At 40.3% G+C, this 27,576-nt stretch overlaps 1 protein-coding gene across 3 annotated transcripts; it reads right to left on the reverse strand.

Moving 5' to 3' along the window:
* Positions 1-27,576, reverse strand: LOC121135245. 3 transcript variants are annotated; one of them, XM_040733762.1, is made up of 3 exons: positions 27,394-27,576; positions 4,038-4,078; positions 1-3,047 (listed from the first exon to the last, which is right to left on the reverse strand). In XM_040733762.1, the coding sequence occupies exon 3, from the start codon at positions 2,425-2,427 to the stop codon at positions 271-273; it is 2,157 nt and encodes a 718-aa protein (XP_040589696.1). In that variant the 5' UTR covers positions 2,428-3,047; positions 4,038-4,078; positions 27,394-27,576; the 3' UTR covers positions 1-270. The 3 variants fall into 3 exon arrangements, with proteins under 3 accessions (XP_040589696.1, XP_040589697.1, XP_040589698.1); XM_040733763.1 differs by lacking the exon at positions 4,038-4,078; XM_040733764.1 differs by lacking the exons at positions 4,038-4,078; positions 27,394-27,576 and adding an exon at positions 3,813-3,874.

Genomic DNA, 27,576 nt, shown 5'->3' on the forward strand with positions numbered 1-27,576 from the left:
AACGGCTAGTAGACACTGGAGGGGATAGAAGCACCAACATTCAAGCAATCTTGTCAAATAAGCAACACAAATTGCTTAGTGAACATATATTTGTTGTTGAAATGGTAGTAAACAAGCACTTAATATTTTTTATTTCTGTTCACAATACCCAACCTGAAATACTAAGCCCTTTTTACCTTGATAGTTTTCAAGAAAATCAAATAAGCAATGAAAACACCAAATATAGAAATGTTTTCAGGTCTAGGTCATAAAAGAGCAGTCAACAGACCCTCACAGCTCTTTGAGACTATATAAGGCAGAAGGCATGTTGTAATCGTTGACACTAAACAGAGAAGTGGAATTCTCTGCTAGGAAATTAAGGAAATCATGCATATATCCAGACACTAATATTAGACTGCACCTATTTAGGCAAAAATTGGTCAATGCACTCCCAATTTTTACAAATAATCTGAGGAGGTGTGGAGCCCCATAAATCTGAGACATTGGAATATCTGGGAAAGTCATTAGGACTGAGACATACTGGGCTTTTTCAAAATGGTAGAGCAGCTGGTTGCCCAGCATTATGTTGAAATACTCTCTTATTCCATACACAAGTTCATCAACATAATATTCTCTACTATCAGACTTTCCCTGTGATTTCACGAAGGCAACATAGTTTGCTAGAATACAATCTACATTAATGTCAGCAGGGAGTTGGAATAACAGGTTGTATGTGTTTATCAAGTTCCAGTCATCAACAAGGCATGCTTTTAGTTCTTGAGGCAACTTCAGTTTGACTCCCATTCTCATATTCACTGCCTGTGTATGCTGACCGTTGGTGACAGCCCCAGCCACATTCTGGTGAGTGACCTGGGGTAATTGGCTGGTAGCACTGTCAGTGCTGGTTTCTGGAGCATCCTGTGTGCTCTTTGGCACTGGTACTACAGGCACAGATCCTGAAGAGGGTGTCTCTACAGGAAAGCCTTTCTCCATGGAGGGATGACCTTGCTCCACAGAGCACCCATTCTGTCCTGTGCTACTTTTGTCATGAGTATAGCTGTCTTGAATATCAACACTTTCACCAGAAACAAATTTCTTTCCCATGCTCCCTTTCTTGGCAGACAGCTGTCTCGTTTTCTTAACAATGTACCGTCTCTCCTCAGAGTGAACTTTCTCTGTGGAGGAGATTATTTTTGAAGACAGTTCTTTCCCTTCAGGATGGCTCTCGGTAGATAGATGTTTCTTTGCACAGGGGCTTTTCTTTGAGAGCCTACCTCTTCCTGTGGGGACATTTTCTCCTGCAAATGCACCCCTGTCTGTTGACTGACCCTCCTCTGCAGGATTGCTTTTCTTCTGAGGTCGACTTCTCCCTGTGGGGTGATCTTTCGCTGTGGAAGGTCTTTTCTTCACAGTGGTAGCTCTTTCCACTGAGCGACCCTGCTCTGCACGACACCTTTGGATGGGGCGACCTCTCCGTGTATTGGTATCTTCACCTGCAAAGAGTCTACTCTGTGCCATGTTAACCCTTTCGGCTGAGCAACCCTCCTTTGCAGGGTGGCTTTTGATGCGGTGACCTCTCCCTGCAGATCCACTCTTGTTTGCTGACCAGCCCTTCTCTGCAGGGTGACTTTTGATGGAAGGCCGACCTCTCCCTACAGAATGCTCTCCGTCTATCTGGAGATCTCTCTGTGTATAGGTAAGTTTCTTGGCTGAGCGGTCTTTCTCTTCAGGGTGATGGTTTTCCATAGCAGGTCCTCTCTCGTCCAAGTAATCTTTCTTAGGAGATGGACACTTCTTAGTAGAAAGACCTTTCTTTGCAGGATGACCTCCCTCAGTAGGGTGGCCTCTCTCTTCATAGGGAACTCTCTCCCCCAAACCAACTTCCTCTGTAGAACGAACTTTTTCTGTAAGACATCTTTTCTTGTTAAGGAAATCTCTCTGTGTAGCGAGATCTTTCTCAGCCGAGAGATGCCTCTCCAATGAGCAACTTTTCTCTGAAAAGCAGTGCCTTCTCCCAGAGAGTTGCTTCTTGAACTGGTGCTTTCTGTCACTGGGTCCTTTCTCTGTAGCAGGACATTCTTCATCATTGCAATAGTCATTGTCTATCAAAATCGTCTCAGGCAATTCGGTGTCCAGCGTAACGTAATTCATCCTAGCAGTGTTTCTTTTTTCTGCAGTGTGATGCTTCTCGGTGGACGGCTTGTTCTCTGCTGTGCAGGTTTTCTCATCCGCGCGACCTCTCTCCACCGCGCCAGGTTTTTTGGCTGGATGGTCCTGTGGCCTTCTTGGAAGAGCTGTCTGAGGAGTTCTCGGCTCGGGTGATTTCTTTCCTGAGGAGCCATCTGTCACCTTTGTGACCCGCCTGCGGCTTGGTGTCAGCTTCACCAAGTCATCACCTTCAGCAAAATGCTGGTCACGCACCTGAGACCCTTGCTTTCTGGCACTCATTTGAGCAATCTGCCTTTATCTTGAAAGAACAAATGAATTCCCAGGTTTCTTGCGATTATCTGGAAAAACGGACTGGTAACACAGCCCATAAGTCTGCTGTCTGAATTAGTTCTACAACCAGGATCCAATCTCCTGGTTGTCCATTAAATTTAGCCCATTGTAAGGACAGCAGAGGTTTAGCAGTGAGGAGCTCAAGTGCTGCGCGTCCAGCCACCAGCTCAAAGTCTTGTTTCTCTGGCACCTATCTGTACACAAACGTCATCTTGGGGGCGGGCTTAGGCGCTTCAACCAATCGGCAGCCTTATGTAAATTGTACGAGGTTCCATAGCCAAATGATTGGACCACCATTCTGATGTCATAGTGATGGCACCTGGGCAGGGGGAGGCGACTTCCTTTTCTTTACTTTTTTTTTCTTTTAAAGACCAGATTGTACTCAAACTCACCAAGATCCATCCCCAAGATTCTGCCGCCCCAGTGCTGGCATTAAAGTCATGCATGCCTTGCTCATCTTTCTTGATTAATTCAACTTCCTTCCTGGGACCCTTTCTCTGCCTCAGTCACTTGGTTTCTATTCTTCAGTCCTGAGTGCATGGGTATGGAGAGCTCTAGGCTTGAGGTTCCTGCAGCCCAGAGGGAGAAAAAGAAAGGCACATCATCTCTAGCCTCTCATCACTGAGGAAGAACGGAACTCTTAGCAATGAAAGAGATATCTTTATAGAGGAATCTTTATAAGATTAGGGAGAAACCTGGTGCCAGGGAAACTCCCAGGAATCCATAAGGATGGCCCCAGCTGAGACTCCAAGCAATAGTTCACATGGTGCCTGAACGGGACTTCCCCTGTAATCAGATGGATGACTACCCTAATTATTATCACAGAGCCTTCACCCATTGACAGATCGAAGAGGATGCAAATATCCACAGCTCTTGTGGGTCCTGGGGTCCAGTTGAAGAGAGGGAGAAGGGATCATAGGACCAAGGGGGTTCAAGATCATGACAGGGAAACCCACAGAGATTGCTGGCCCAAGCTTGTCAGCTCATGAAATCTAGACCAACAGCTGAGAAGCCTAAATGGGACCAAACTAGGCCCTCTGTGTGTGGGTGACAGTTGGATAACTTGGTCTGTTTGTGGGACCCCTAGAAGTGGGACCAAGATCTGTCCCTGGTGCATGAGCTAACTATTTGAAACCAATTCCCTATGGTGAACGCTTTGCTCAGCATTGAAGCTGGAGGGAGCAGATTGGTCCTACCTCAACTTGATATGCCAGGCTTTGTTAACTCTTCTTGGGAGACCTTACCCTTTCTGAAGGAGTTAGGGAAGAGTACGGGAGGAGAGGAGGAAGGGGATGCATGTAAAATAAATAAAACTTAAGAGGTCTCTTTCTAACCTGCCTTTGCCTTTAGGATTGGGCCACTTCTGAGTGTGGTAATGAGTTCATTTCCATTCTCCCTGAGAATATAAGAATGATACATTAATCTACTAAACTGTGTGTCTTAAAATATGCAGATAGACTGAAATTTTTTAAAAATAGGAAAGATATAAATTGTAACCCTAAGAAAGAAGATTGGCAATATAAATATCAGACAAAATACACTTTAAAACAAATACTTACAGGATAAAGAATATTTTCTAATGATGAAGAGGTTGAAACATCTGGAAGATATCACAATCATGTACATGTAATCATGTAAGAAAAGAAAACAAAATACATGAAGCAAAAAGTCACAGAAATACAATAGACCATTCAAAATTACTAATTGGACATTTCACAGTTAGAAAACTAGAGAGGTGATAACAATGTGATAAAAGACTTGAACAACACTAAGAACCAAATAGTCTTAGGAACACATGTGCACAACAATTCACCCAAGAGCAGCAGAATAGACATTCTTCTCCAGTTCATGGAAAACATTCTCGGTTGATCATATACTGGCAAGAAGAAAAAGGAAAGAATAGAATTTACTATGCTCTATGACCACAAAGGCATGAAGTTAGAAGTCAATCACAAGGAAATTCATGAAAATGAATCTGTGGAAGTTAACGAGTGTAACAATGTGTAAGAGAAGAAATGGATAAGGGAAGTTAGACAATCCAATGTAAACACCACACATGGTAGAGAAGGCCTACAATCCCAGCTACTTGGACACCCAAAGCAGGAGAATTGAAATTTCAGCTACAGAGAAAAAACTTTGGAGATAAAAACTCTAATGAAAGTAAAAATAATATGAATATCTGTAAGATATTACTAAATTAGTCCTTATGGAAAATTTTAAACTTTGAGTGCCTGTTTAAAAAATAATCCAAGAAAAAGCGACTGGAGAGATGGGTTAACAGATACAAGTCATTGATGTTCTCACAAAGGATCCCAGTTTGGTTTCCCCAAGACACATCCAGTAGAGTCACAGCCATCCACAAATCTATCTTCAAGGGATATTGTAACATGACAATCAAAAGACCCAGAGACTGACATTGGGGTTCAAGCTTCAAGCTGACCATCAGAAAAGCAAACCAGCTGGTCACTATCTCTTACTCTTCCTCAGACTGAAAGATGATCCTGGCCATCAGATGAGTTGAATTCGCTGACTCTAATAGAGACTGACCAGATACAGGAAGCATTTTTCCCTGTTACAATACTATAAAAGTCCAGAAACAGATGGAAGCAGATGCAGAAATCCACAACTAACCAATGGGCCAAGCTCCTAGAGTACAACCAAAGGAGCGATAATATGAACAACGGACTCAAGACCATGGTGAGGAAACCCACAGAATCAGCTGAACCAAGCCAGTGAGAGATCACTGACTCAGATTTGACAAACGGGGAAGCTACATTAGACAAAACTAGAGTCCCTTAATATAGGTGACAATGGTGAGACTGGGACCATACATGAGGTCACTGGCAGTTGGTCTAAGATCTAACACCAATGCACAAACTGACTTAGTTTAGCCCATTCTATATGGAGAGATATCTTGCCCAGCCTAGACACCGGTGTATGGGGGTAGAGAAGTGCCTTGGTCCTGCTTCAATTAGATGATGGGACAGACAGCAGACTTCCTATGGGAGGCCTTACCCTCTCCAAGGAGCAAATGGGAGATGGGGAGGCATGGGAGGAGGAGGAGAAGGATAGGAGGGAAGGGTAACTGTGATTGGAATGTAAAAATATTTAAAAGAATACTATAAAAGACAGAACACTTGATTCTGAAACATCACCCTCCGATAGCTTTATAATTTATAAGGTCATAGGTGTATGGCTGTCTGTATTTATAATCAATCTGCAGTGGTATCTGTATGCCTTTATAAGCCTCTTACTTGAGGTCCTCCTTGACTAGTTTTGGGGGGACCACCGGTCTGAAAGCCTGTACCAACAATCAGTTTGAGTGTACCTGCAAGTGGAAGCCAACTACCTGAAAAACTTAGTACCTTCCCTCCTGCAAAAAGAACAAATAGTATGGTAATATAGGAAGTTCACTTTCTCACTGACAAATAGCCATCAGATGAGAATGATTGAGAAATTTGGTCTTTGTTTTACTTGAGCATTCTGCTTTTCCTTAGGCTTAACTAACAAGAAGGTTCTGTGAACATAGGTGGGTCCAAATTTTCCCAGCACCTCCTGCAAGGGAAACATCCCTGGGGAAAATTCAGCCATGCGCCCTGGCAGCAATAGGTCAGGACCTTTTGTCTGCATATCTGAGGATCTACTTTTGTCTAGTGTCTGAGAAGGTCATTGAGTGGCAACTTTGAAGTACATTTTAGAGCTTGTGTGTCCCATGTGCAATGAGCTGTAGTAGAAAAGGAACAAGTTTTGAGTTAGATTTACCATTTACCTAAAAGCCTTTCCTAGCCTATGTGCAGAGGCAGCTCCTGCCTGTTAGCAGGAAGCAGGAAGTGGTTGTCTAGTTCATCTCAGAAAAGAGGCCAAGCAAGTGGTAGGAGAGAATAACACATTTACCCATTGCTCAGCCCCTATCACCCATCAGTTTCTGCCTTTCAGGCCCTATTTTTAGGACTATAGCCCTGTCTGCCCACCTCTTCTTTACTGCTATTTCATGTTGTTGATATTTTGATTACATCCTGAATCTTCCAAGACTGATAATAAAGTTTTTTTTGAATCAGAGGGCAGAGATAGCTACTAGCTTGCCAAAATTAACCACAGAATTTTTGGAGGACTGAGGACCGATAGACACAGGAAGTAGTAGGGTAGGGCTTAGAGAGGACCGTGTCCCTTTTGGATGGCAGAATGAAAGAGATAGGAGATCACTGATTGCTTCTCCACCACTTCTCTGAACAATCAGATTTTTACCTTGATATTCCACGACAAAGCCAGATTTAAACAATGCATATGCACGAATCCAGCCTTACAGAAAGTGCTAGAAGGAAAACTTTGGCCCAACGAAGATTAACTACACTCACAAAGACATAGGCAATAGATAATCCGTCTTTACCAAACACCAAGAGAGAAAGGGAGGAAAACCTACACATATTAACACTACCACCAATAAATAAAAAACAAACAAGAATCAAGAATCAATGGTCATTACTCAATGCCAATGGTCTAAACTTGCCTATAAAAAGACACAGACTAACACAATGGATATGAAGACCGAACCCATCTTTCTGCCGCATACAACAAACACATCTCAACATGAAAGGCAGACATTACCTCAGACAGAATCCATCTTTCTTCTGCATACAACAAACATATCTCAACATGAAAGACAGACGTTACCTAAGAGTAAAGGGTTGGAAAAAGATTTTCCAATCAAACAGACCCAAAAAACAAGATGGTATAGCAATCCAAGGATCTAATAAATTAGACTTCAAATTAAAATCAATCAAAAGAGATGAAGAAGGACATTTCATATTCATCACAGGAAAAGTCTATCAAGATGAAGTCCAAATATGAACATCTATGCCCCAAATTCAAAGGCACCCACATTCATGAAAGAAACATTACTAAAGCTCAAATTGCACATACAATCTCACACACTAGTAGTAGGAGACTTCAACACTCTGCTCTCAATACTAGACAGGACCTTCACACAGAAACTTAACAAAGAAACAAAAGAACTAAAAGAAGTTATGACCCAATTGGTTTTAATAGGCATCTATGGAACATTCCACCCAAACACAAAAGAATGTACCTTCTTCTCAGAGCCACATGGAATCTTCTCTAAAATCAACCACACAATAGGAAACATAGCAAACCTCCACAGATACAAAAATTGGAATAATTCCATATATCTTATAAGACCACTATGATTTAAAGTTAGAATTCAACAACAACACAAATTGCAGAAACCACTACAAACTCATGGAAATTGAAGAATGCACAATTGCACCATCCCTGGGTAAAGGAAGAAATAAAAAAAGAAATTAAAGACTTCCTGGAATTCAATGAGAATGAAGACACAACATACACAAACTTATGGGACACTTTGAAAGCAGTGCTGAGAGGAAAGTTGATAGCACTAAGTGCCCACATGAAGAAACTGGAGAACAGTCATACTAGAGAATTAATAGCACAACTGAAAGCTCTAGAACACAAAGAAGCAAATTCACCAAGGAGGAGTAGATACCAGAAAATAATCAAATTGAGGACTGAAATCAATCAAGTAGAAACCAGAAAAACATTGCAAAGAATCAATGAAACAAAGAGTTGGTTCTTTGAGAAAAATCAACGAGATAGACAAACCTTTGTCCAAACTAACCAAAAGGCAGAGAGAGGGCACACTAATTAACAAAATCAGAAATGAAAAGAGGGATATAACAACGGACACTGAGTAAATCCAAAGAATCATCAGGGCATGCTTTGAAAACCTGTACTCCACAAAATTTGAAAATTTAAAGGAAATGGACAATTTCCTGGATAGATATCACTTGCCAAAACTATATCAAGAACAAATAAGGAATATAAACAGACCTATAACCCCCAATGAAATAGAAGTAGTCATCAAAATCTCCCAACCAAGAAAAATCCCATGCCCAGATGACTTCAGTACAAAATTCTACCAGAACTTCAAAGAAGAGCTAATTTCAATACTCCTTAAAATGTTGTACACAATAGAAGCCGGAGGTTTGCTGCCAAACTCTTTCTACAAGGCTTCAATAACCTTGATACCCAAGCCACACAAAGACACAACTAAGAAAGAAACTTCAGACCAATATCCCTCATGAACATTGATGCAAAAATACTCTATAAAATACTCACAAATCGGATCCAAGAACACATCAAAACAATCATTCACCATGATCTAGTAGGTTTCATCCCAGGGATGCAGGGATGGTTTAACATATGAAAATCCATCAATGTAATCCATCATATTATCCAATTGAGAAACAAAAATCAGGTGATTATCTCACTAAATGCTGAAAATGCCTTTGACAAAATCCTACACCCCTTCATGATAAAGGTCTTGGAGAGATCAGGGATAACACATACATACCTAAACATAATAAAAGCTATATAATGCAAACCAACATTCAACATCGAACTAAATGGAGAGAAACTCAATGTTATTCCTCTAAAATCAGGAACAAGCCACGGCTGTCCAGTCTCTCCATACCTCTTCAATATTGTACTTGAAGTTCTAGCTAGAGCAATAAGACAACAAAAGGAGATCAAGGGGATACAATTGGAAAGGAAGAGGTCAAACTTGCACTATTTGCAGATGATATGATACTTTACATAAGTAACCCAAAAAACTCTACCAGGAAACTCCTACAGCTGATAAATACCTTCAGCAAAGTGGCAGGATACATGAGCAACTCAAGAATATCAATAGCCCTACAATATACGGGTAATAAAAGGGCTGAGAAAGAAATAAACATCATCCTTTACAATTGCCACAAACAACATAAAATACCTTGGGGTAGCCCTAACCAAACAAGTGAAAGACCTTTATCACAAGAACTTTGAGTCCTTAAAGAAAGAAATTAAAGAAGACACCAGAAAATGGAAAGATCTCCCATGCTTCTGGATAGGTAGAATCAACATAGTAAAAATGGCAATCTTGCCAAAAGCAATTTACATATTCAATGCCATCCACATTTAAATTCCAGCACAATTCTTCTCAGACCTTGAAAGAACAATAGTAAATTTTGTATGGAAAAACAAAAGACCCAGGATAGGCAAAACAACCCTGTTCAACAAGGCAATTTCCGGAGGCATCACCCTCACTGACTCTATTATAGAGTTATAGTTCTAAAAACACCTTTGTATAGGCACAAAAGTAGACATGTAGACTAATGGAATCGAATAAAAAACCCTTATATTAGCCCACACATGTATGACAAAGAAGCTAAAATTATACATTGGAAAAAAAGAAGGCACCTTCAACAACTGGTGCTGGCATAACTGGATGCTGGCATATAGAAGACTGCAGATAGATCCATGTCTATCACCATGCACAAAACCTAAGTCCAAATGCATTAAAACCTCAACCTAAATCCAGTCACACTGCACCTCTTAGAAGAAAAAGTGGGGGGCACCCTTGAACAAATTGGTACAGGAGACTACTTTCTGAACGTAACACCAGTAACTCAGACACTGAGATCAACAATTAATAAATGGGACCTCCTGAAACTGAGAGGCTTCTGCAACACAAAGGATACATTCAACAAGGCAAAAAGGCAGCCCACAGAATGGGAAAATATCTGCATTAACCCCACATCTGACAGAGGACAAATCTCCAAAATCTACAACGAACTCAGGAAACTAGTCTCCAAAGCACCAAAGGATCCAATTAGAAAGTGGTCTACAGAACTAAATAAAGAATTCTAAATAGAGGAGTCTAAAATGGCTGAGAGACACTTCAGAAAGTGCTCAACATCCCTAGCAATCAGGGAAAAGCAAATCAAAAGAATTCTGAGATACCATCTTGCTCCTGTTAGAATGGCTAAAATCAAAAACACCAATGACAGCTTATGATGGACAGGATATGGAGAAAGGGGACACTCTTCTATGGCTGGTGGGAGTTCCAACTCCTATAGCCACTTTGGAAATCAGTATGGAGATTCCTCAGGAAAATACGAATCAGTTTACCACAAGACCCAGCAATTCCACTCTTAGGAATATACCCAAAAGATGCACATTCATACAAGAAGGATTTCTGTTCCACTATGTTTATAGCAGCACTGTTTGTAATAGCCAAAACTTGGAAGCAACCTAGATGCCCCTCAAATGAAGAGTGAGTAGAGAAAATGTGGTACATTTACACAATGGAGTACTACTCAGCAAAAAAAAAAAAAACCAAAAAAACAATGGAATCTTGAAATTTGTAGGCAAATGGATGGTACTAGAAGAAACCATCCCTAATAAGGTAACCCAGTCACAAAAAGACAAACATAGTATGTAGTCACAAATATATGGATTTTAGACAGGGATCAGGGGAGTTCCAGCTTGCAATCCCACTGCCTGAGAGTCTGGGAAAACAGGAAGGACCCTAAGAGAGTTATGCATGGTACCCCTGAGAAGGTGGAATGAGGCAAGATCTCCTGAGCAGATTGTGAGCATGGGGGGAGGGGAGTGGGATCCAGGAAAAAGAGAGGGGGAGAAAAGGAGGGGAGAGGAGGACATGAGGAAGCAGGAAGGTTGAGTCGGGGGAAGAATAGAGGAAAGCAGGATGAGAGATACCATAATAGAGGGAGTCATTCTAGGTTTGAGGGGAGATCTGGCACTAGTGAGATTTGAAGAGATCTACAAGGATTACACCACCTGACAAACTAAGCAAAAGTGGAGAGACTATTTTAAATGTCCTTCCCTGATAATGATTTTGACAACTATCTTAAATACCATCCTAGAGCCTCCATCCAGTGACAGGCATAAGCAGAGGTAGACACACTCAGCTAAACACTGAACTGAACTCCTGACAGAGAGGGAGGAGTGATGAGCAAAGGGGTCAAGACTGGGTTGGTGGAATCCAGAGAAACAGCCGACCAGATTAATGGGGAGATCTTGGACCCCAAACTGATGGCTGAGGGGTCAGCATGGGACTGATCCAGACCCCCTGAACGTGGGTGTCAATGAGGAGACCTAGGCAATCTATGAGGCTTTGGACTTTGGGCGCCCATCCCACAATGAGGACACTTGGGGGAGGGCCTAGGCCCTCCCTGGAATGAAATGACAGACTCTAGAGATCCCCCATGAAGGGCCTTACTCTCCCCAGGGAACGGATTGGGGTTGGGTGGGGGGCTGGAGGGGCGGGTGGGGAGAAGCGGCCATGGAGGGGAGGGAGAGGGAGCTGGGACTGACATGGGAAGCAAGCTTGTTTCTAATTTAAATTTATAATTTAAAAAGTGTTTCAAAAATTCTAGGTATTTCTACATGATCTTATATTACCATAGAATGCCCAGATCATCCTGTCTTCCTGGCAGCTACATTGTGTCTCTTTGGCAGCTTCTCTCAGCCTTCTTCCCTCCGAATTCTCCTCATCTGGTAGACCGGCCTGTACTTCCTGCCTGACTACTGACCAATCAGCATTTTAGCCACCAACCAATAAGAGAAACACATAGACAGAAGAACATCCCCCATCACCAGGCACTTCTGAAGTTGCCATATCTGGGAACAAAAGATCTGCCATCTGATTTCTTGGAGAAAGGGCTCAAGGAGGTAACAAAACCTTATCAGTTTTACAGTAGCCAGGAAGATTTTGCCTCAAAAAGGATTACAACATTTCTCCAGTCTGTAACAAATTAGAATTTTTTCTTCTTTAGGGGACAGAGAAATGGCTCAGCAATTTAGAGCACTTGCTGCTTTCCAAGAGGACAGTATTTAATTCCCAGCACCCATGTTGAGTTTCTCAGAATTGCCTAACTCTAGCTCCAAAGGACCTAATACCCTCTTCTTACCTCCTTAGACATCTACACACACATTCATGTATACACATGCACACACACACACACACACACAGAGCACACCCAGAGGCACATACACAGGGATGATGCACATGAATAATAAATATATACATAATTTTTAAGTTAAAATATTCAAATTAGACTCATTTTAATGTATCTTTCCCTTATTCATCGTTTTCTGGAAAATTCAGTAAAAATAACAATGAAAACATTAAAATGGGTATAAATTTTTGTGGCTAACAGTTATTGAATCTTTCAACATTTTATGCAATGAATGATTAGGGAAAGCAACGTTTGTATTATCCAGAGATTATTTGACCTCATTTAAGCTCTCCTTTACAGATTGTACTTGAAGCTCATTGGTAGACTACTAGCCTAGAATAGCTAGAAGAAGGGAGGAGTAGGAGAAGGAGGAGGAAGGAAGAGGAGAGAAACAGAGAAACCTCTTCTTTTATCTATTTGTGCTCTTAAATAATTGTTACTCTTCACAAGGTCAACATGAGGCCAAGGGAAGCATGCATATCATTCCCAGATGGTTTGTCACTCTGCTGGAGTCTAGGTCAGTTTCTGGGACTGGAACTCACAAGTTCATTCTTGTCTTCACTTTAGAGTCCCTGATTAAATGACCCATGTTAGAATAATATATGCACTTGTCTCTTCATCTCCAAAGCCCCTAATCTCTGTATTTATTCACAAATGAGAAAAACTCTGTCAAGTACCATGTTTTACAGTAGATGTTAAACACTAATTCAAAAAAGTATTATTTTCTATGCTTATAAATTGCCAAGTTCATGATTAGCCTTGAGTATGAAAATAACTTTCCAAAGATATCCTACATTAAGCCCTTAGATATGTTATACATGCTATATGCTATGCCTAAGGAACTTTGCAAATGTCATTAAAGTCAAGAACCTTAAGATGATCTGAAAATTCCACATCCTAATCACCGAAAACTTAAAGTAGAGAGCTTGCTGTACTGTGTTAGTTAAGGGCCTGGAATCTCAGGAAAATGATCATACAATCCAAAGTATTTTGGCAAGACAGAAAAGTTGACTTGTGTAGGATATGTAAAGTCAGGCCAAATCAGCCAGGCAAGCACACCCATGAAGGATCCCAGGGTTTTATTACTCACTCTAAGTGGTCAGAGCTTATCCTTACAATCTCACACCATGGTTGGCTATCTTAAAGTGAACTTGGCTGATAAATAAAGTGCCACTTTTGAGAAGAGAATGCAACCCTAAACAGAGTGGAGCAGTGAACATGTACTTTTCTCTTAGAAAATTGCTAAATGTGGAAAGGATTTTTTTGCCACAGGGTGTCTTTACAAATTTCTTTAAAGATGGAATGTTTTGTCTCATTTAACCCTTTGCAAGAAAAGACAGTACATTTTACGTCTCCCAGCTAGAAGTAGAACTCAGGTGCAGTGGCAGACTTCAGGGACATCTGAAGCATGGGAGGGGCTTGATCTGTCGTTGCTAGAGATGTTACAGGCAGCATTCAAGAGGGAATGCAGCCACTCACTGGGAATAAAACCCAGATCCCAGCTGACAGCAAGAAAGGAAATAACCATCATCGTCCTACAATCATAAGAATATAAATTTGGCTAATGATCTCAATGAGGCTCCACACGGATTCTTTCTAAGACTCTCCACAACCTTCCAGCCAAATCTTGAGTTTTGGGTATTTTGATAGCTGAACGCAAGTACCTACTTCTTAAAGCCATGTTATCTGTATCCAAATTTTTTACCTACAAGGCTTAAAACCAAGAAATGAGGGTTGAGTCACTAAATCTGTGACTGCCCAAGCCTTCCAACTGACACCCACAATCAGCGGGCTTAGTTTGGTCTGATGCAGGTTCCCCAGCTGTTGGTCTTGAGAACTTGAGCCATCACTTGCTCAGATCAGCTGTTTCTGCGAGTACAAGGCCAACCTGGTCTACAGAGCAAATCTGTGGTATTTTAATGACAGTCACAGAAATATGTGACCTATCATCAAAATCTGCCTTGGAAGTCTGGCATGGTGGTACTTCCTATAATTCTAGCATTTGGGAGGTCATCCTCTGCTCCATAGTGAGTTGGAATCCAGTCTGGGCTACATGAGATCTTGTTTCAGAAACAATCAAAAAAAAAAAAAGAAAGAAAGAAATCTATCTTGTAGAAGTAAGGTTAGGTTCATTTGTAAGCTTAAATATTAGGTTGAAACTAGAACTGTCTGTTACCCAGAAATTTTGCTATGTAAATCATGATATCATTGTAATTAACTCCTAAATCTCCAAAAGAAGGTATTGCATTGCTACAAACCAGCTCAAATAAAGTGCAACACTATTTAAATTGGTTACTTGGCTTTGGATCACTTCTTTATAGGACTGAGTACATTTTTAGATCTAATAGTAGAAATAATTGAAAAAATGGGGGTATAAGTAGCCTTATAGTCATTACAAACAGACTCTAAGACATGCTATATGTTGTCATATTTACATGTGAAATGGTGAGAATATGCATAGCTACTTTAAAAAGATAGGCTATTCTGAAACAGTACTCTACTTAAGATTCCAATCTCATTATCCAACCTGGCTGTTTTCTTGTTCCCCATTCCAACGAAGTCACAGCCTATTTAAATGCATTTCAGTTGAACAGAAATAGAGAAACAGAACTGTTAGAAGGTTCCCAGAAACAGACCCAGTCCCACAGGCAGCCAATTTTAGGAGTCAATACATTGACTATTTCTATCTTTTTAAATCACCATATTCTGTTTCAGGTTTTGATGTGGTCAGAGAAAAGAAGCCACAAAGAAATACATCATGGGCTCCCTAATGATGTGTAGTGATGTCTGTGGGTGGCCCAAACCCACTGAGATGCTTCTTTATTAGTAGTAATAATTGCTTATCCTATTAGATGTTTGCCTAATGGATGCAAGATCATTTGGGGAATAAAAAAATGTTTTGAACACTGACACATAAAGGCATATTTTATGTCTGACTTTTAAGGTATTTCCTGTATCAGTTCTCTCCTTTCAAGCTTTCAGGCTTGGTGACAAATGCTTTTACCAGTTGAAACATCTCACCAATCCCTTAAACTTTTTAAAATATATGTGCCAAATAAATAATCATACAGACAGATATCTGACTCAAACAAACTCTCCACTTACTACTACATGTGCATGCATTGGCATATGAATTCACACACACACACACACAATTAAAATTTTTTTTAATTAACTCTATGGGGATGGAGGTTGTTTGACAAGCAAGAAGATTTACTTCTTGGGCCATCTTACTAGCCAGAATATATATTCTTGAGAAAGAAAAAGAGAGAGAAGGAAGAGGACCAAATGAATAATTAGATTTGTAAGTTTATTTAAAATAGTAGCATTAACTTTATTGGTTTTGCACTGTAATTATAATGCTTCCCATGAAATAATTTTTTGAAAAATTTAAAGAATATATATAAAGCCAGGCCTAGTGGCACACACCTTTAGTCCCAGCACTCAAGAGGCAGAGGCAGGCAGATCTTTGAGTCTGAGGCCAGCCTGGTCTACAGAGTGAGTTGCAGTACAGTCAGAACTACTACACATGGAAACCTTATCTCAAAACACAAACCAAAACAAAAGCAAAAAATGAATATATAAGCAATAGCCAAATGTATAATCAGATTTTGAATTTGTTTGAAACAGTAAATTGTCTTTATAATTTTGGTACTCATTTTTCTTTGTATCTCCTCCTTTTCTTCCTCCTCCTTTTTGATTTTTTTTAAATGAGTCTCAAGTGTCGTAAGGCTGGTCTTGAATTCCCTACATAGTGGAGGAGGACTCTGAATTCATGATTTTTCTACTTTTATTTCCCAAATGCAAGAATTACAGGCCCATCTGCACTACTTTGGATTCCTACTATTGCCTCTAGTATTGAACTATTTGTAAATAGCAGCTTCAAAGTTCTTTTGCATGAGGGGGGAAAATTGTACTTTCACCATGTGTCTTAGTGTTCTATTGCTGTGATGACATGCCATGACCATGTAACTCTTAGAAAGGAAAGCATCTAACTGGGGCTGGCATGCACTTTCATAGATTTAGTTTATTGTCATCATGGTGGAGAGCATGGCTACACACAGGCAGACATGGTACTGGAGAAGGAGCTGAAAGTTCTACATCCTAATCCACAGGAAGAAGGAAAAGACAGCCTTTGGACTAGGAATGAGCATTTGAAACTACAAAGCCCACACAAAGTGAAACACTTCCTCCAAAATACCACACTGCCTACTTTGTTTTTGGTGGTGGTATTGTGTGTGGATTTGCCCCACTTTTTCTTTTGGTTTTTGGTAAAGTGGGATTATCTATTGCCTATGTTTTTGTGAGTGTAGTTACCTTCCTTAGGTTGAGTTTTCCTTCCAGTACTTTCTGTAGGGCTGGATTAGTGGATATGTATTGTTTAAATCTGGTTTTGATGTGGAATATCTTGTTTTCTCCATCTATAGTGATTGAAAGCTTTGCTGGGTATAGTTGTCTGGACTGGCATCTGTGGTCTCTTAGTGTTTGTAGAATATCTATCCAGGGACTTCTAGCTTTCAGAGTTTCCATGGAGAAATCAGGTATAATTCTGATAGGGTTGCATTTATATGTTACTTGGCCTTTTTCCTTTGCTGCTCTTAATATCCTTTCTTTGTTTTGTATGTTTTGTGTTTTGACTATTATGTGGTGAGGGGACTTTTTTGTGGTCCACTCTATTTGGTGTTCTGTAAGCCTCTTTTACTTTCATTGCCATGTCTTTCCTTAGGTTGGGAAATTTTTCTTCTGTGATTTTGTTGAATATGTTTTCTGCACCTTTGAGGTGGGTTTATTCAGCTTCTTCTATACCTATTATTCTTAGGTTTGGCCTTTTCATGGTGTCCCATATTTCCTGGATATTTTGTGTTAAGGATTTGTTGGACTTAAGATTTTTTTTTGGTCGATGATTCTATTTCTCTTAGTGTATCTTCAACTGGTGGTTATGCTTGCATCTATAGTTCCTGATCATTTACCCACCATTTCTAATTCCACAATTCCCTCAGAATGTGTTTTTTATTGTCTCTATTTCAGCTTTCAACCCTTGCACTGTTTGAATTGTTTCTTCCAATTTTTGGTTTGTCCTTTCCTCCACTTCTTGATTTTTTTTGTTTTTTTCTTCCATTTCTTTAAAGGACTTTTTCATTTCCTCTTTTAGGGTCTCTATCATCTTCATGAAGTTTTTTTAAAGGTCATTCTATTCTGTTTCTGAGGTCTTGCTGGTGTAGAGTCCCTAGACTCTGGTGGTGTCATATTGGTTTTTCTGTTGTTGAATGTGTTCTTATATTGTTGTCTGTCTTCCCATCCCTTCTTCCAGTGGGTGCAGGTGGGGGTCTCTTCCTCTCCTGGTGGGTATGGGTCCCAGTTTCTCTTCTGGTGGTTGAAAGCAGGTCCAATACTCCCATGGGTCTCACGATGGGTATAGGTGGTTCTGAGACACTTCCTCTCCCAGTGGGTGGGGGAAGGACTAGCACATCAATGTCATCAGGTTCTGTATTGCTTGGTCCACCGGGGGTGAGTTGACCTGTCCACAGTCTCCAGGCCAGGAGATCCCAAAGAATGCAAGCAGAAGTCGAGGAGATTTAATATGTTTTTATGTGCATTGATATTTTGCCTGCATTGCATGTATGTCTGTGTGAGGGTGCCAGGTCTCCTGGAACTGGAGTTATACATGTGGGTGCTGGGAATTGAACCCAGGTCCTCTAGAAGAGTAACCAGTGCTCTTAACCACTGAGCCATCTCTCCAGGCCCCTAATTTTTCAAATTTCCCTGGCAGCCAGGCTTTCACATTTATGATCTTATGCAGGCCATTCTTATTCAAAACACCACAACATAGAAAACATTGAGATCATTTCCTTAACTAAGTAATCTAAAGAAACATTATAAATGATTGGACAAACTGTCCCCTGGCATCACAAGCTAAGAACATAGTGTTGCTTCTTTGGTGTTTCTACCAAAAATACAAACCATGAATCTAAGACTGGAAAACTGTATGTATCCAAACTCACAGATCGTCTACTACACAGCTGACATGAAAGACAAAGAAAATTGCAGAAAATTTCCCATGTTTTAAAAGTCTAAAGAGGAGATTACTGTTAAGTAATCTGTGATTAGATCCCAGCACAGTTGGCAAAATGTTGGCTTTGGTCTATGCACTAGATCCCAGCATTATATCAATATTACATTTTTTATATTTGATAATTGCAGTACTTGAAAAGTGGAAGCAGGAAGATTGGGAATTCAAGTATATCCTCAACTACATAGTGAGTTTTGAGCAACCCTGAACTACATAAGGCCTCACCCCAAAGACAGAGTTGGACACTCCCCATCTATACCTGAAGGAAGTGTGAGTTCCTCAGCTCCAGACCTGAACTGACAGGACAACTCTGCTCTTTAGGCCTTACCCTCCACCTGGGGTACATCCTGTGCCCCACCTGTCTATCACAGCCCCAGCAACCAGAAAGCAACATCCTCTCACCCCACCCAACCATGCCCCCACAATATCAGCAATATAGGGAGTCATGTACCCAACCTACACTTGGAAGAAGAGCAACCACTAGAGTCACAGGCCCCACCTGCACTTGGAGGAAGAGTGACCACCAGAGTCAAAGATCCCCACTTGCACTAATTGAACTAAGAGTGACACCTGGAACCACAGAGTCTTCCTGCACCATTTAGATGAAAAGATAGGTAGACAGTAGTGTAAGAATACATTCAACAACATAAAGAATAATATGTTGTTGCTCTACAACAGCAGGACCTAAAGGTCCCAATGCAGATGAAGCAGAAGAAAATGACCTTAAAAATAACATTCTAAAAATGATAGAGAACTGATAGGTGATGTCATTCTGTAAATATGTCTCTCTTATTGGTTGTTAATAAAGCACTTTTGGCCAATAGGGAAGCAAGACAGGTGGGACTAGGAGTCGAGGAGGATTCTGGGAAACAGAAGCACAAATAGTCACAACGTAGGACATGGGAGAAGCAACATGTGGAACCTTCCTCTGGTAAGTGAAGACCAGCTCAGCAGGGCCCAAGTGGCTGGTGGGAAGACTACACGTTATAGGGAATTGTGGCTGAGGAGGCAAGATGTGACTGTGGCTTGCTCCTTCTTCTCTCTGATCTCTCAGACAGGCTTTATTTGTACAAGCAAGATATCACCACAGAGACTCTTAAAGAAGAAATTAAAAACTCCTTTAAAGAAATGGAGGAAAAGACAAAGAAAAACAAGAAAAAACCCAAGCAAACAAGTGAAGGAAAAACTCCAAGATTTGAAATCTGAAATAGAGGCAATTAAGAAAACACAGTGAAGGGAATTCTGGAAATGGAACATCTGAGTAAATGAGAAGGAACTATAGATGCAAGGCATAATCAAGAGAATTCAATAGACAGAAGAAAGTATCTAAGGCATGGATGATGCAAAAGAGGAAATAGAATCATTGGTCAAAGAAAATATCAAATCCAACAAATTCCTTTTTATATATAACTTTATTAAATTCATTCATTCTATTTATGCATTATATATCAATGAGGATACCATATCAACTTTTTTAACATATCAATCCCAGTTCCCTCTCCCTCCCGACCTCCTCTATCCCCACCCACCTCCATCCCATGCCCTTCCTGTTCCCCAGGTAGGATGAGGCCTTCTATGGGGGAATCTTCAAAGTCTGTCACATCATTTGGAGCAGGGCCTAGCCCCTCTCCCTCCCCTGCATGTGTCTAGGCTGAGAGAGCATCCCTCTATGTGGAGTGGGCTCACAAAGTCCATTTGTACACTAGGAATAAATACTGATCCACTACCAGAGGCCCCATAGATTGCCGAAGCCTCCTCACTGACACCATGTTCAGGAGGTGTGGAACAGTCCTATACTGGTTTCCCAGCTCTGGGATCCATGAGTTCCCCCTTGTTCAGGTCAGCTGTTTTTGTCAGTATCTCCAGCCTGGTCTTGAACCCTTTGCTCATCACTCCTCCCTCTCTGTAACTGCATTCCAGGAGTTCAGTTCAGTGTTTACCTGTGGGTGTCTGCTTCTGCCTCCATCAGCTACTGGATGAAGGCTCTAGGATGGCAAATTAGGTAGTCATCAATCTCATTATAGGGGAAGGGTATTTAAGGTAGTCTCTCCACTATTGCTTAGATTCTTAGTTGGGGTCATTCTTGTAGATCTCTGGACATTTCCCTAGTGCCAGATTTCTCTTTAGACATATAATGGCTCCCTCTATTAAGGTATCACTTTTATTGCTCTTTTATTTCCCCCTACTCAGTCTTCCTGCTCTCTTATGTCCTCTTCTCCCCTCCTCTTCTCCCCTTCTCTTTCTCTTAATTCCCTCTCCACTCCCACCATGCCCTCAAAATCCAACAAATTCTTAACATACATCTTCAAAGAAATCTGGTACACCATGAAAAGATCAAACCTATGAACAAGAGGGAGTGAAGAAGGAGAAAAATTGCAGTTCAAAGGCTGAGAAAATATATTTAACATAGTCATAGAAGAAAAGTTTCCAAACCTAAAGAAGGGTATGCCTATGATGGTACAAGAAGTTTACAGGACACCAAATAGATTGGACCAAAAAATGTTCCCTTACCATATAATAATCAAAACGCTAAAAATACAGAATAAAGAAAGAATACTAAGAGCTGCAAAGGAAAAAGGCCAAGTAACATGTAAAGGCAGACCTATCAGAATTACACCCAACTTCCCAATGGAAATTCTGAAAGCCAGAAGGTCCTGGACAGATGCATGAAAGACACTAAGAGACCATTGATGCCAGCCCAAAATACCCTACCCAGAAAAATGTTCAATCACCATAGATGGAGAAAACAAGGTTCTCCAAGACAAAACCAGATTTAAGCAATACCAACCTACAAATCCATTCCTACAGAAAACACTACAAGGAAAATTCTAATCCAGGGAAGTTGGCTGCACCTGCACAAACACACACAATAGATAGCCTCACACCAGCAAATCCCAAAGAAGGGAAACACACAAACATTACCACCAGCAACAATAAAACCAAATATAACAGGAATTAACAATCACTGATAATTAACATCTCTTAATATCAATGGACTCAATTTACCTATAAAAATATAGGATAACAGGATGGATATGGAAACAGGATCCATCCTTTCTGCTACATACAAGAAACACACCTCAACCTCAAAGGCAGACATTACCTCAGAGTAAAGGTTAGGAAAAGATTTTCAAGTCAAATGGACCTATGAAATAAGTCAGTGTAGCTATCCTAATATCTAACAAAATAGATGTCAAACTAAAATTAATCAAAAGAGATGCAGAAGGGCATTTTATATTCATCACAGGAACAATCCATCAAGATGAAGTCTCAATCCTGAATATTTATACACCAAATACAAGGGCACCCACATTTGTAAAAGTAATATTACTAAAGCTTAAGTAACACATCAGACCCTACATACAAATAGTAGATTTCAACACCCCACTCTCACCAATGGACTGGTTTGCCACACAGAATCTTAACAGAGAAATAAGGGAACTAAGAGATGTTATGACCCAATTGGGTTTAACAGACATCTATAGAACATTCCATCCAAACACACAAAAAAATATTCCTTCTCAGCATCTCATGGAACATTCTTTAAAATCAGCCACATACTAGGTAACAAAACAAACCTCAAAAGATACAAAAAATTGGAATAACTCCCTGTATCTTATCAGCTCATCATGGTTTAAACATAGAATTCAACAACAACACTAATTGCAGAAAGCCGTGAAAAAAATCATCGAAATTGAACAATGGTCAACTGAATCATCACTCGATCAAGGAAGAAATAAAGAAAGAAATTAAAGACTTCCTAAAGGTCAACAAAAATGAAAACACAATGTACCCAAACTTATGGGACACTATGAAAGCAGTGGAGATCAGGGAATTCAAATTGGAAGGGAAGAAGTCAAACTTTCACTATTTGTAGATGATATGGTAGTATATATAAATGACCCTAAAAATTCTACCAGGGAACTCCTATAACTGATAAACACCTTCAGTGATGTGGCAGGGTACAAGATTAAAAAATTTACTCCTATATACAAATGATAAATGGGCTGATAATGAAATCAGAGAAACATCACACTTTACAACGGCTACAAATAACATAAAATATCTTGGGACAACTCTAATCAAACAAGTGAAAGACCTGTGTGACAATAACTTTAACTCTTTGAAGAAAGAGATTGAAGAAGATAACAGAAAATGGAAAGATCTCCCTTGCTCTTGGATAGGTAAATTCAACATAGTAAAAATGGCAATCTTGCCAAAATCAATCTACAGAGTCACTGCAATCCCCATCAAAATCTGAACACAATTCTTCACAGACTTCAAAAGAACAATATTCAACTTCATATGGAAAAACAAAACAAACAAAAAACAGGATGGCCAATACAATCAATCCTGTACAAGAAAGGAACTTCCAGAGACATCATCATCTCTGACTTCAAGCTCTATTATAGAGCTATAGTTCTGAAAACAGCTTGGTATTGGCACAAAAATAGACAGGTAGACCAATGGAATCAAATTGAAGACACTGATATAAACCCACACACCTTTGAATGCCTGATCTTTGACAAAGAAGCTAAAACTATACAATGGAGAAAAGAAAGCATCTCCAACAAATGATGCTTGCATAACTGCATGTAGAAGACTACAGATAGATCCATGTCTATCCCCATGCATAAAACTCAAGTCCAAATGTATCGAAGAACTAAACATAAATCTAGCCACACTGAACCTCACAGAAGAGAAAATGGGAAGTAGCCTTGCATGCATGGGCACAGGGACAACTTCCTAAATATAACACCAGTAGTGTCAGAGGCCTTTGCCATAAGCCAGATCCCACAGCATCACGTCCTCATAGAGAAGATGTGACTCCATCCTCATAAAGAAGACGTGACTCCAGACCACCCTGCCACCTCTTTTGACATAGAGCAAATTCCAGGAAACAGGCCTACGGTTTATCTGTCAGTTAAATATTAGCTTAATGGAGACTCCCTAGTCCATCAGAGGGTAGGCCTAAACAAAGACAATAAATTGTAAAAGATAGGACCAGACCCTGCTGTTAGGTTACCAGACAACACAGGTGGCTCTACCTCTCCCACTAACCTATTGCCCTGACAGTTTCCTTGCAGCCACAGTCATCACCCTCATTCCCTCCCCTCCTCACTTCCTCCTACAGTCTTTAAAAACCCCTTGGAAAAAATAAAGGTTTGTCGACTTTATCAGAATCCTGTCTTGTCATCCTTTCTCGTATCTCTTGTCCTTCATCTTTCTGCTAGGTGCCCCCAAGGCCTATGTTGAATGTCCCATGGGTTGGGACACAGTAGCGCAGACTCTGAGAGTAGCAATCAATAAATGGAACCCCCTGAAACCAAGAAGCTTCTGTAAGGCAAAGTATATGGCCAATATGACAAAATAGCAACCTACAGAATGGGAAAAGATCTTCACCAACCGCATTTCCGACAGATGCGCTGATCTCCAAAATATATAAAGAACTCAATAAACTACACACCAAAACACCAAATATTCCAATTAAAAATTTTGGTACAGATCTAACAGAGAATTCTCAACAAAAGAAACCTAAATGGCCAAAAAACATTTAAGGAATTGTTCAACATCTTAGCCATCAGGGAAATACAAGCCAAAACAACTCTGAAATACCATCTTACATCTATCAGAATAGCTAATATCAAAAACACGGATGAGAGCTTATGCTGGAAAGGATGTGGAGTAAGGGGAACACTCTTCCATTGCTGGTTGGAGTGCAAAATTGTACAGCCACTTTGGAAATCAGTATAGTGGTTTCTCAGAAAATCAGGAATCAATCTAACTCAAGATTCAGTAATACTATTCTTGTGCATATACCCAAAGAACGTACAATCATACCACAAGGACATTTGCTCAACTATATTCATAGCAACACTAGTTGTAATAGCCAGAACCTGGAAACAACCTAGATACCCCCGAACAGAAGAATTGATAAAGAAAGTGTAAAAAACAATGACACTTTGTAATTTGAAGGCAAATGGATGGAACTAGAAAAAACCATCCTGAGTTAGGTAACACAGACCCAGAAAGACAAACAAGGTATATATTCACTCATAAGTGGATATTAGATGTAAAGCAAAGTATAACCGGACAAGAAATTACAACCCCAGAGAAGTTAGGTAAAAAAGGTGACCCTAGGAGGAATATACATGGAGAGCCCCATGAAGGGAAAATGATTAAGATCTCCTGGGTAAACTGGGGGAGGGGATAGTGGTAGGGAGGATATGGGGGATGGGAACATGAGGGATGAAGAAGGCTGAGTTGAGGGAGGATCAGAGAGGGAGAGCAACCAAATAGATATCTTGATAGAGGGAGCCATTCATTATGAGGTTATGGAGAAACATGGTGCTTGGGCAATCTCCAGGAATCCACAAGGATGACTCCACTTAAGACTCCTAGCAGTAGTGGAGAGGGTGCATGAATGGGCCTTCCCTTTATTCAGATTAGTGACTTGGCTCCCCCTGGGACCACTCCCCCACCCATCACCCACTCCCTCAATATTCTGGGGGCCTGGCCCTGGCATCCAGAGGATCCGCCCAAAAAGAAAAGGCTTCAGCTTTTCCAGACCATACCTTCCAGCGTCCCCAGCTTCATGTGAGCTTGGGTACCCCTGGGAACACTACCCTGCACATCACTAGTGACCTCAATCTTTCAGGGGGGCCCTCCTGGCATCCAGAGGATCCGCCACACAGGAAAGGCCTCAGTCTTTCCAGACCCCACCCTCAGGCATCCCCAGCTTCAGCTTCAAGAAAGAAGGAGACCATTGGAGACAGAAAGAGCCCACCTGCACCAACTGGAAGAAGAGATGGGAAGAAGACAAAATAAGAGCTCACTCAGCAATACAAAGACCAACACGACTCCACTAGAATCTAGAGACCCAATGCCAGCAAGACCTGAAAAGCACAACATAGATGAAGCAGAAGGGACAGACCTTAAAATTATTTTATGAAGATGACAGAGACCCTCAAAGAGGAAATAAGGAAATCCCTTAAAGAAATGGAAGAAAAATCAAACAAAAAATACATGAAATGAAGGAAAAGGCAAACCAAAATTCAAAAAATAAACAAATCTCTTGAAGAATCTAAAGAGTACCAAGAAAAAACAACCAAAGAAATGAAGGAAACAATTCAAACAGTTGAAGGATTGAAAGCTGAAATAGAAACAATCAAGAAAACACAGAATGAGGGGATGCTGCAAATAGAAAAGCTGGGTAAATGATCAGGAACTACAGATACAAGTATCACCAATAGACTACAAGAGATAGAAGAGAGAATCTCAGGTGTTGAAGACTCATTAGAGGATATACAGTCGTCAACCAAAGACAATCTCAAAACCAACAAATGCCTAACACAAAATATCCAGGAAATATGGGACACTCTGAAGAAGCCAAACCTGAGAATAATAGGTATAGAAGAAGGTGAAGAAATACAGCTCAAAGGTACAGAACACATAGTCCACAAAATCATAGAAGAAAACTTCCCTAACCTAAGGAAGGATATGCCTATGAAAATATAAGAATCTTACAGAACACCAAATAGGCTGGACCAGAAAAAGAAGTCACCTCGCCATATAATAATCAAAACATCAAACCTACAGAATAAGGAGAAAATATTAAGAGCAGCTAAAGAAAAAGGCCAAGTAACATATAAAGGCAGACCTATCCAAATTACACCTGACTTCTCAATGGAAACGGTGAAATCCAGAAGATCCTGGACAGATGTCCTACAAACGCTAAGGGAACAAGGATGCCATCCCAGACAACTATATCCAGCAAAGCTTTCAATTACCATAGATGGAGAAAACAAAATATTCCATGACAAAGCCGGATTTAAACAATACTTATCCATGAATCCAACTCTACAGAAAGTGCTAGAAGGAAAACCTAGATCCAAGCAAGATAACAATACTCACAAAGACACAGGCAATATATAATCCCACTTTACAAAACACCAAAAGAAAAAGGGAGAAGAAACTACACAAAATAACTTTACTACCAATAAATCAAGCACAAACAAGAATCATCAATTTATGGTCATTAATATCCCTCAATGTCAATGGCCTCAACTTGCCTATAAAAAGACACAGACTAGCAGAATGGATACGAAGACAGAACGCTTCCTTCTGCTGCATACAAGAAACGCATCTCAACATCAAAGACAGACGTTATCTCAGAGTAAAGGGTTGGGAAAAGATTTTCCAATCAAACAGACCCAAGAAACAAGCAGGTGTAGCAATCCTAATATCTAACAAACTAGACTTCAAATTAAAATCAATCATAAGAGGTGAAGAAGGACACTACATATTCATCAAAGGAAAAGTCCATCAAGATGAAGTCTCAATTTTAAACATCTATGCCCCAAATACAAAGGCACCTACATTTGTGAAAGAAACATTACTAAAGCTCAAAATGCACATAAAATCTCACACAATAATAGTAGGAGACTTTAACACTCTGCTCTCACTGCTAGACAGGACCTGCAGACAGAAACTTAACAAAGAAACAAAAGAACTAATAGAAGTTATGACCCAACTGGGTTTAACAGACATCTACAGAACATTCCACACAAACACAAAGGGATATACCTTCTTCTTGTCACCACATAGAACCTTCTCTAAAATTGACCACATAATAGGAAACATAGCAAATCTCCACAGATACAAAAAAAATTGGAATAACCCCCTATATCTTAGCAGACCACCATGCATTAAAATTAGAATTCAACAATAACACAAATCACAGAAACCCTACAAACTCATGGAAATTGAACAGTGCATGATTGCACCATCCCTGGGTAAAGGAAGAAATAAAGAAAGAAATTAAAAACTTCCTGGAATTCAATGAGAATGAAGACACAACATACACAAACTTATGGGGCACTTTGAAAGCAGTGCTGAGAGGAAAGTTGATAGCACTAAGTGCCCACATGAAGAAACTGGAGAACAGTCATACTAGAGAATTAATATCACAGCTGAATGTTCTAGAATAAAAAGAAGCAAACTCACCCAGGAGGAGCAGACTCCAGGAAATAATCAAATTGAGGGCTGAAATCAATCAAGTAGAAACCAATGAAAGACCTCGGCATGAAAGCGTCGGGCACTGAACCAAATCCTCTGCCCAAGAACCGGGGCCAGACCACTGGCTGCAAATTCAGGAGGTAATTTTTTGAGTACACAGGCGCCTGCGGA

Source organism: Mesocricetus auratus, unplaced genomic scaffold, assembly GCF_017639785.1.
Source record: "Mesocricetus auratus isolate SY011 unplaced genomic scaffold, BCM_Maur_2.0 Super-Scaffold_100033, whole genome shotgun sequence".
Lineage (NCBI taxonomy): Eukaryota > Metazoa > Chordata > Mammalia > Rodentia > Cricetidae > Mesocricetus > Mesocricetus auratus.

Bases quoted from the DNA above. Each gene is read 5' to 3' on its own strand.
- LOC121135245 (XM_040733763.1), bottom strand. From the start codon at position 2,427: ATGAGTGCCAGAAAGCAAGGGTCTCAGGTGCGTGACCAGCATTTTGCT.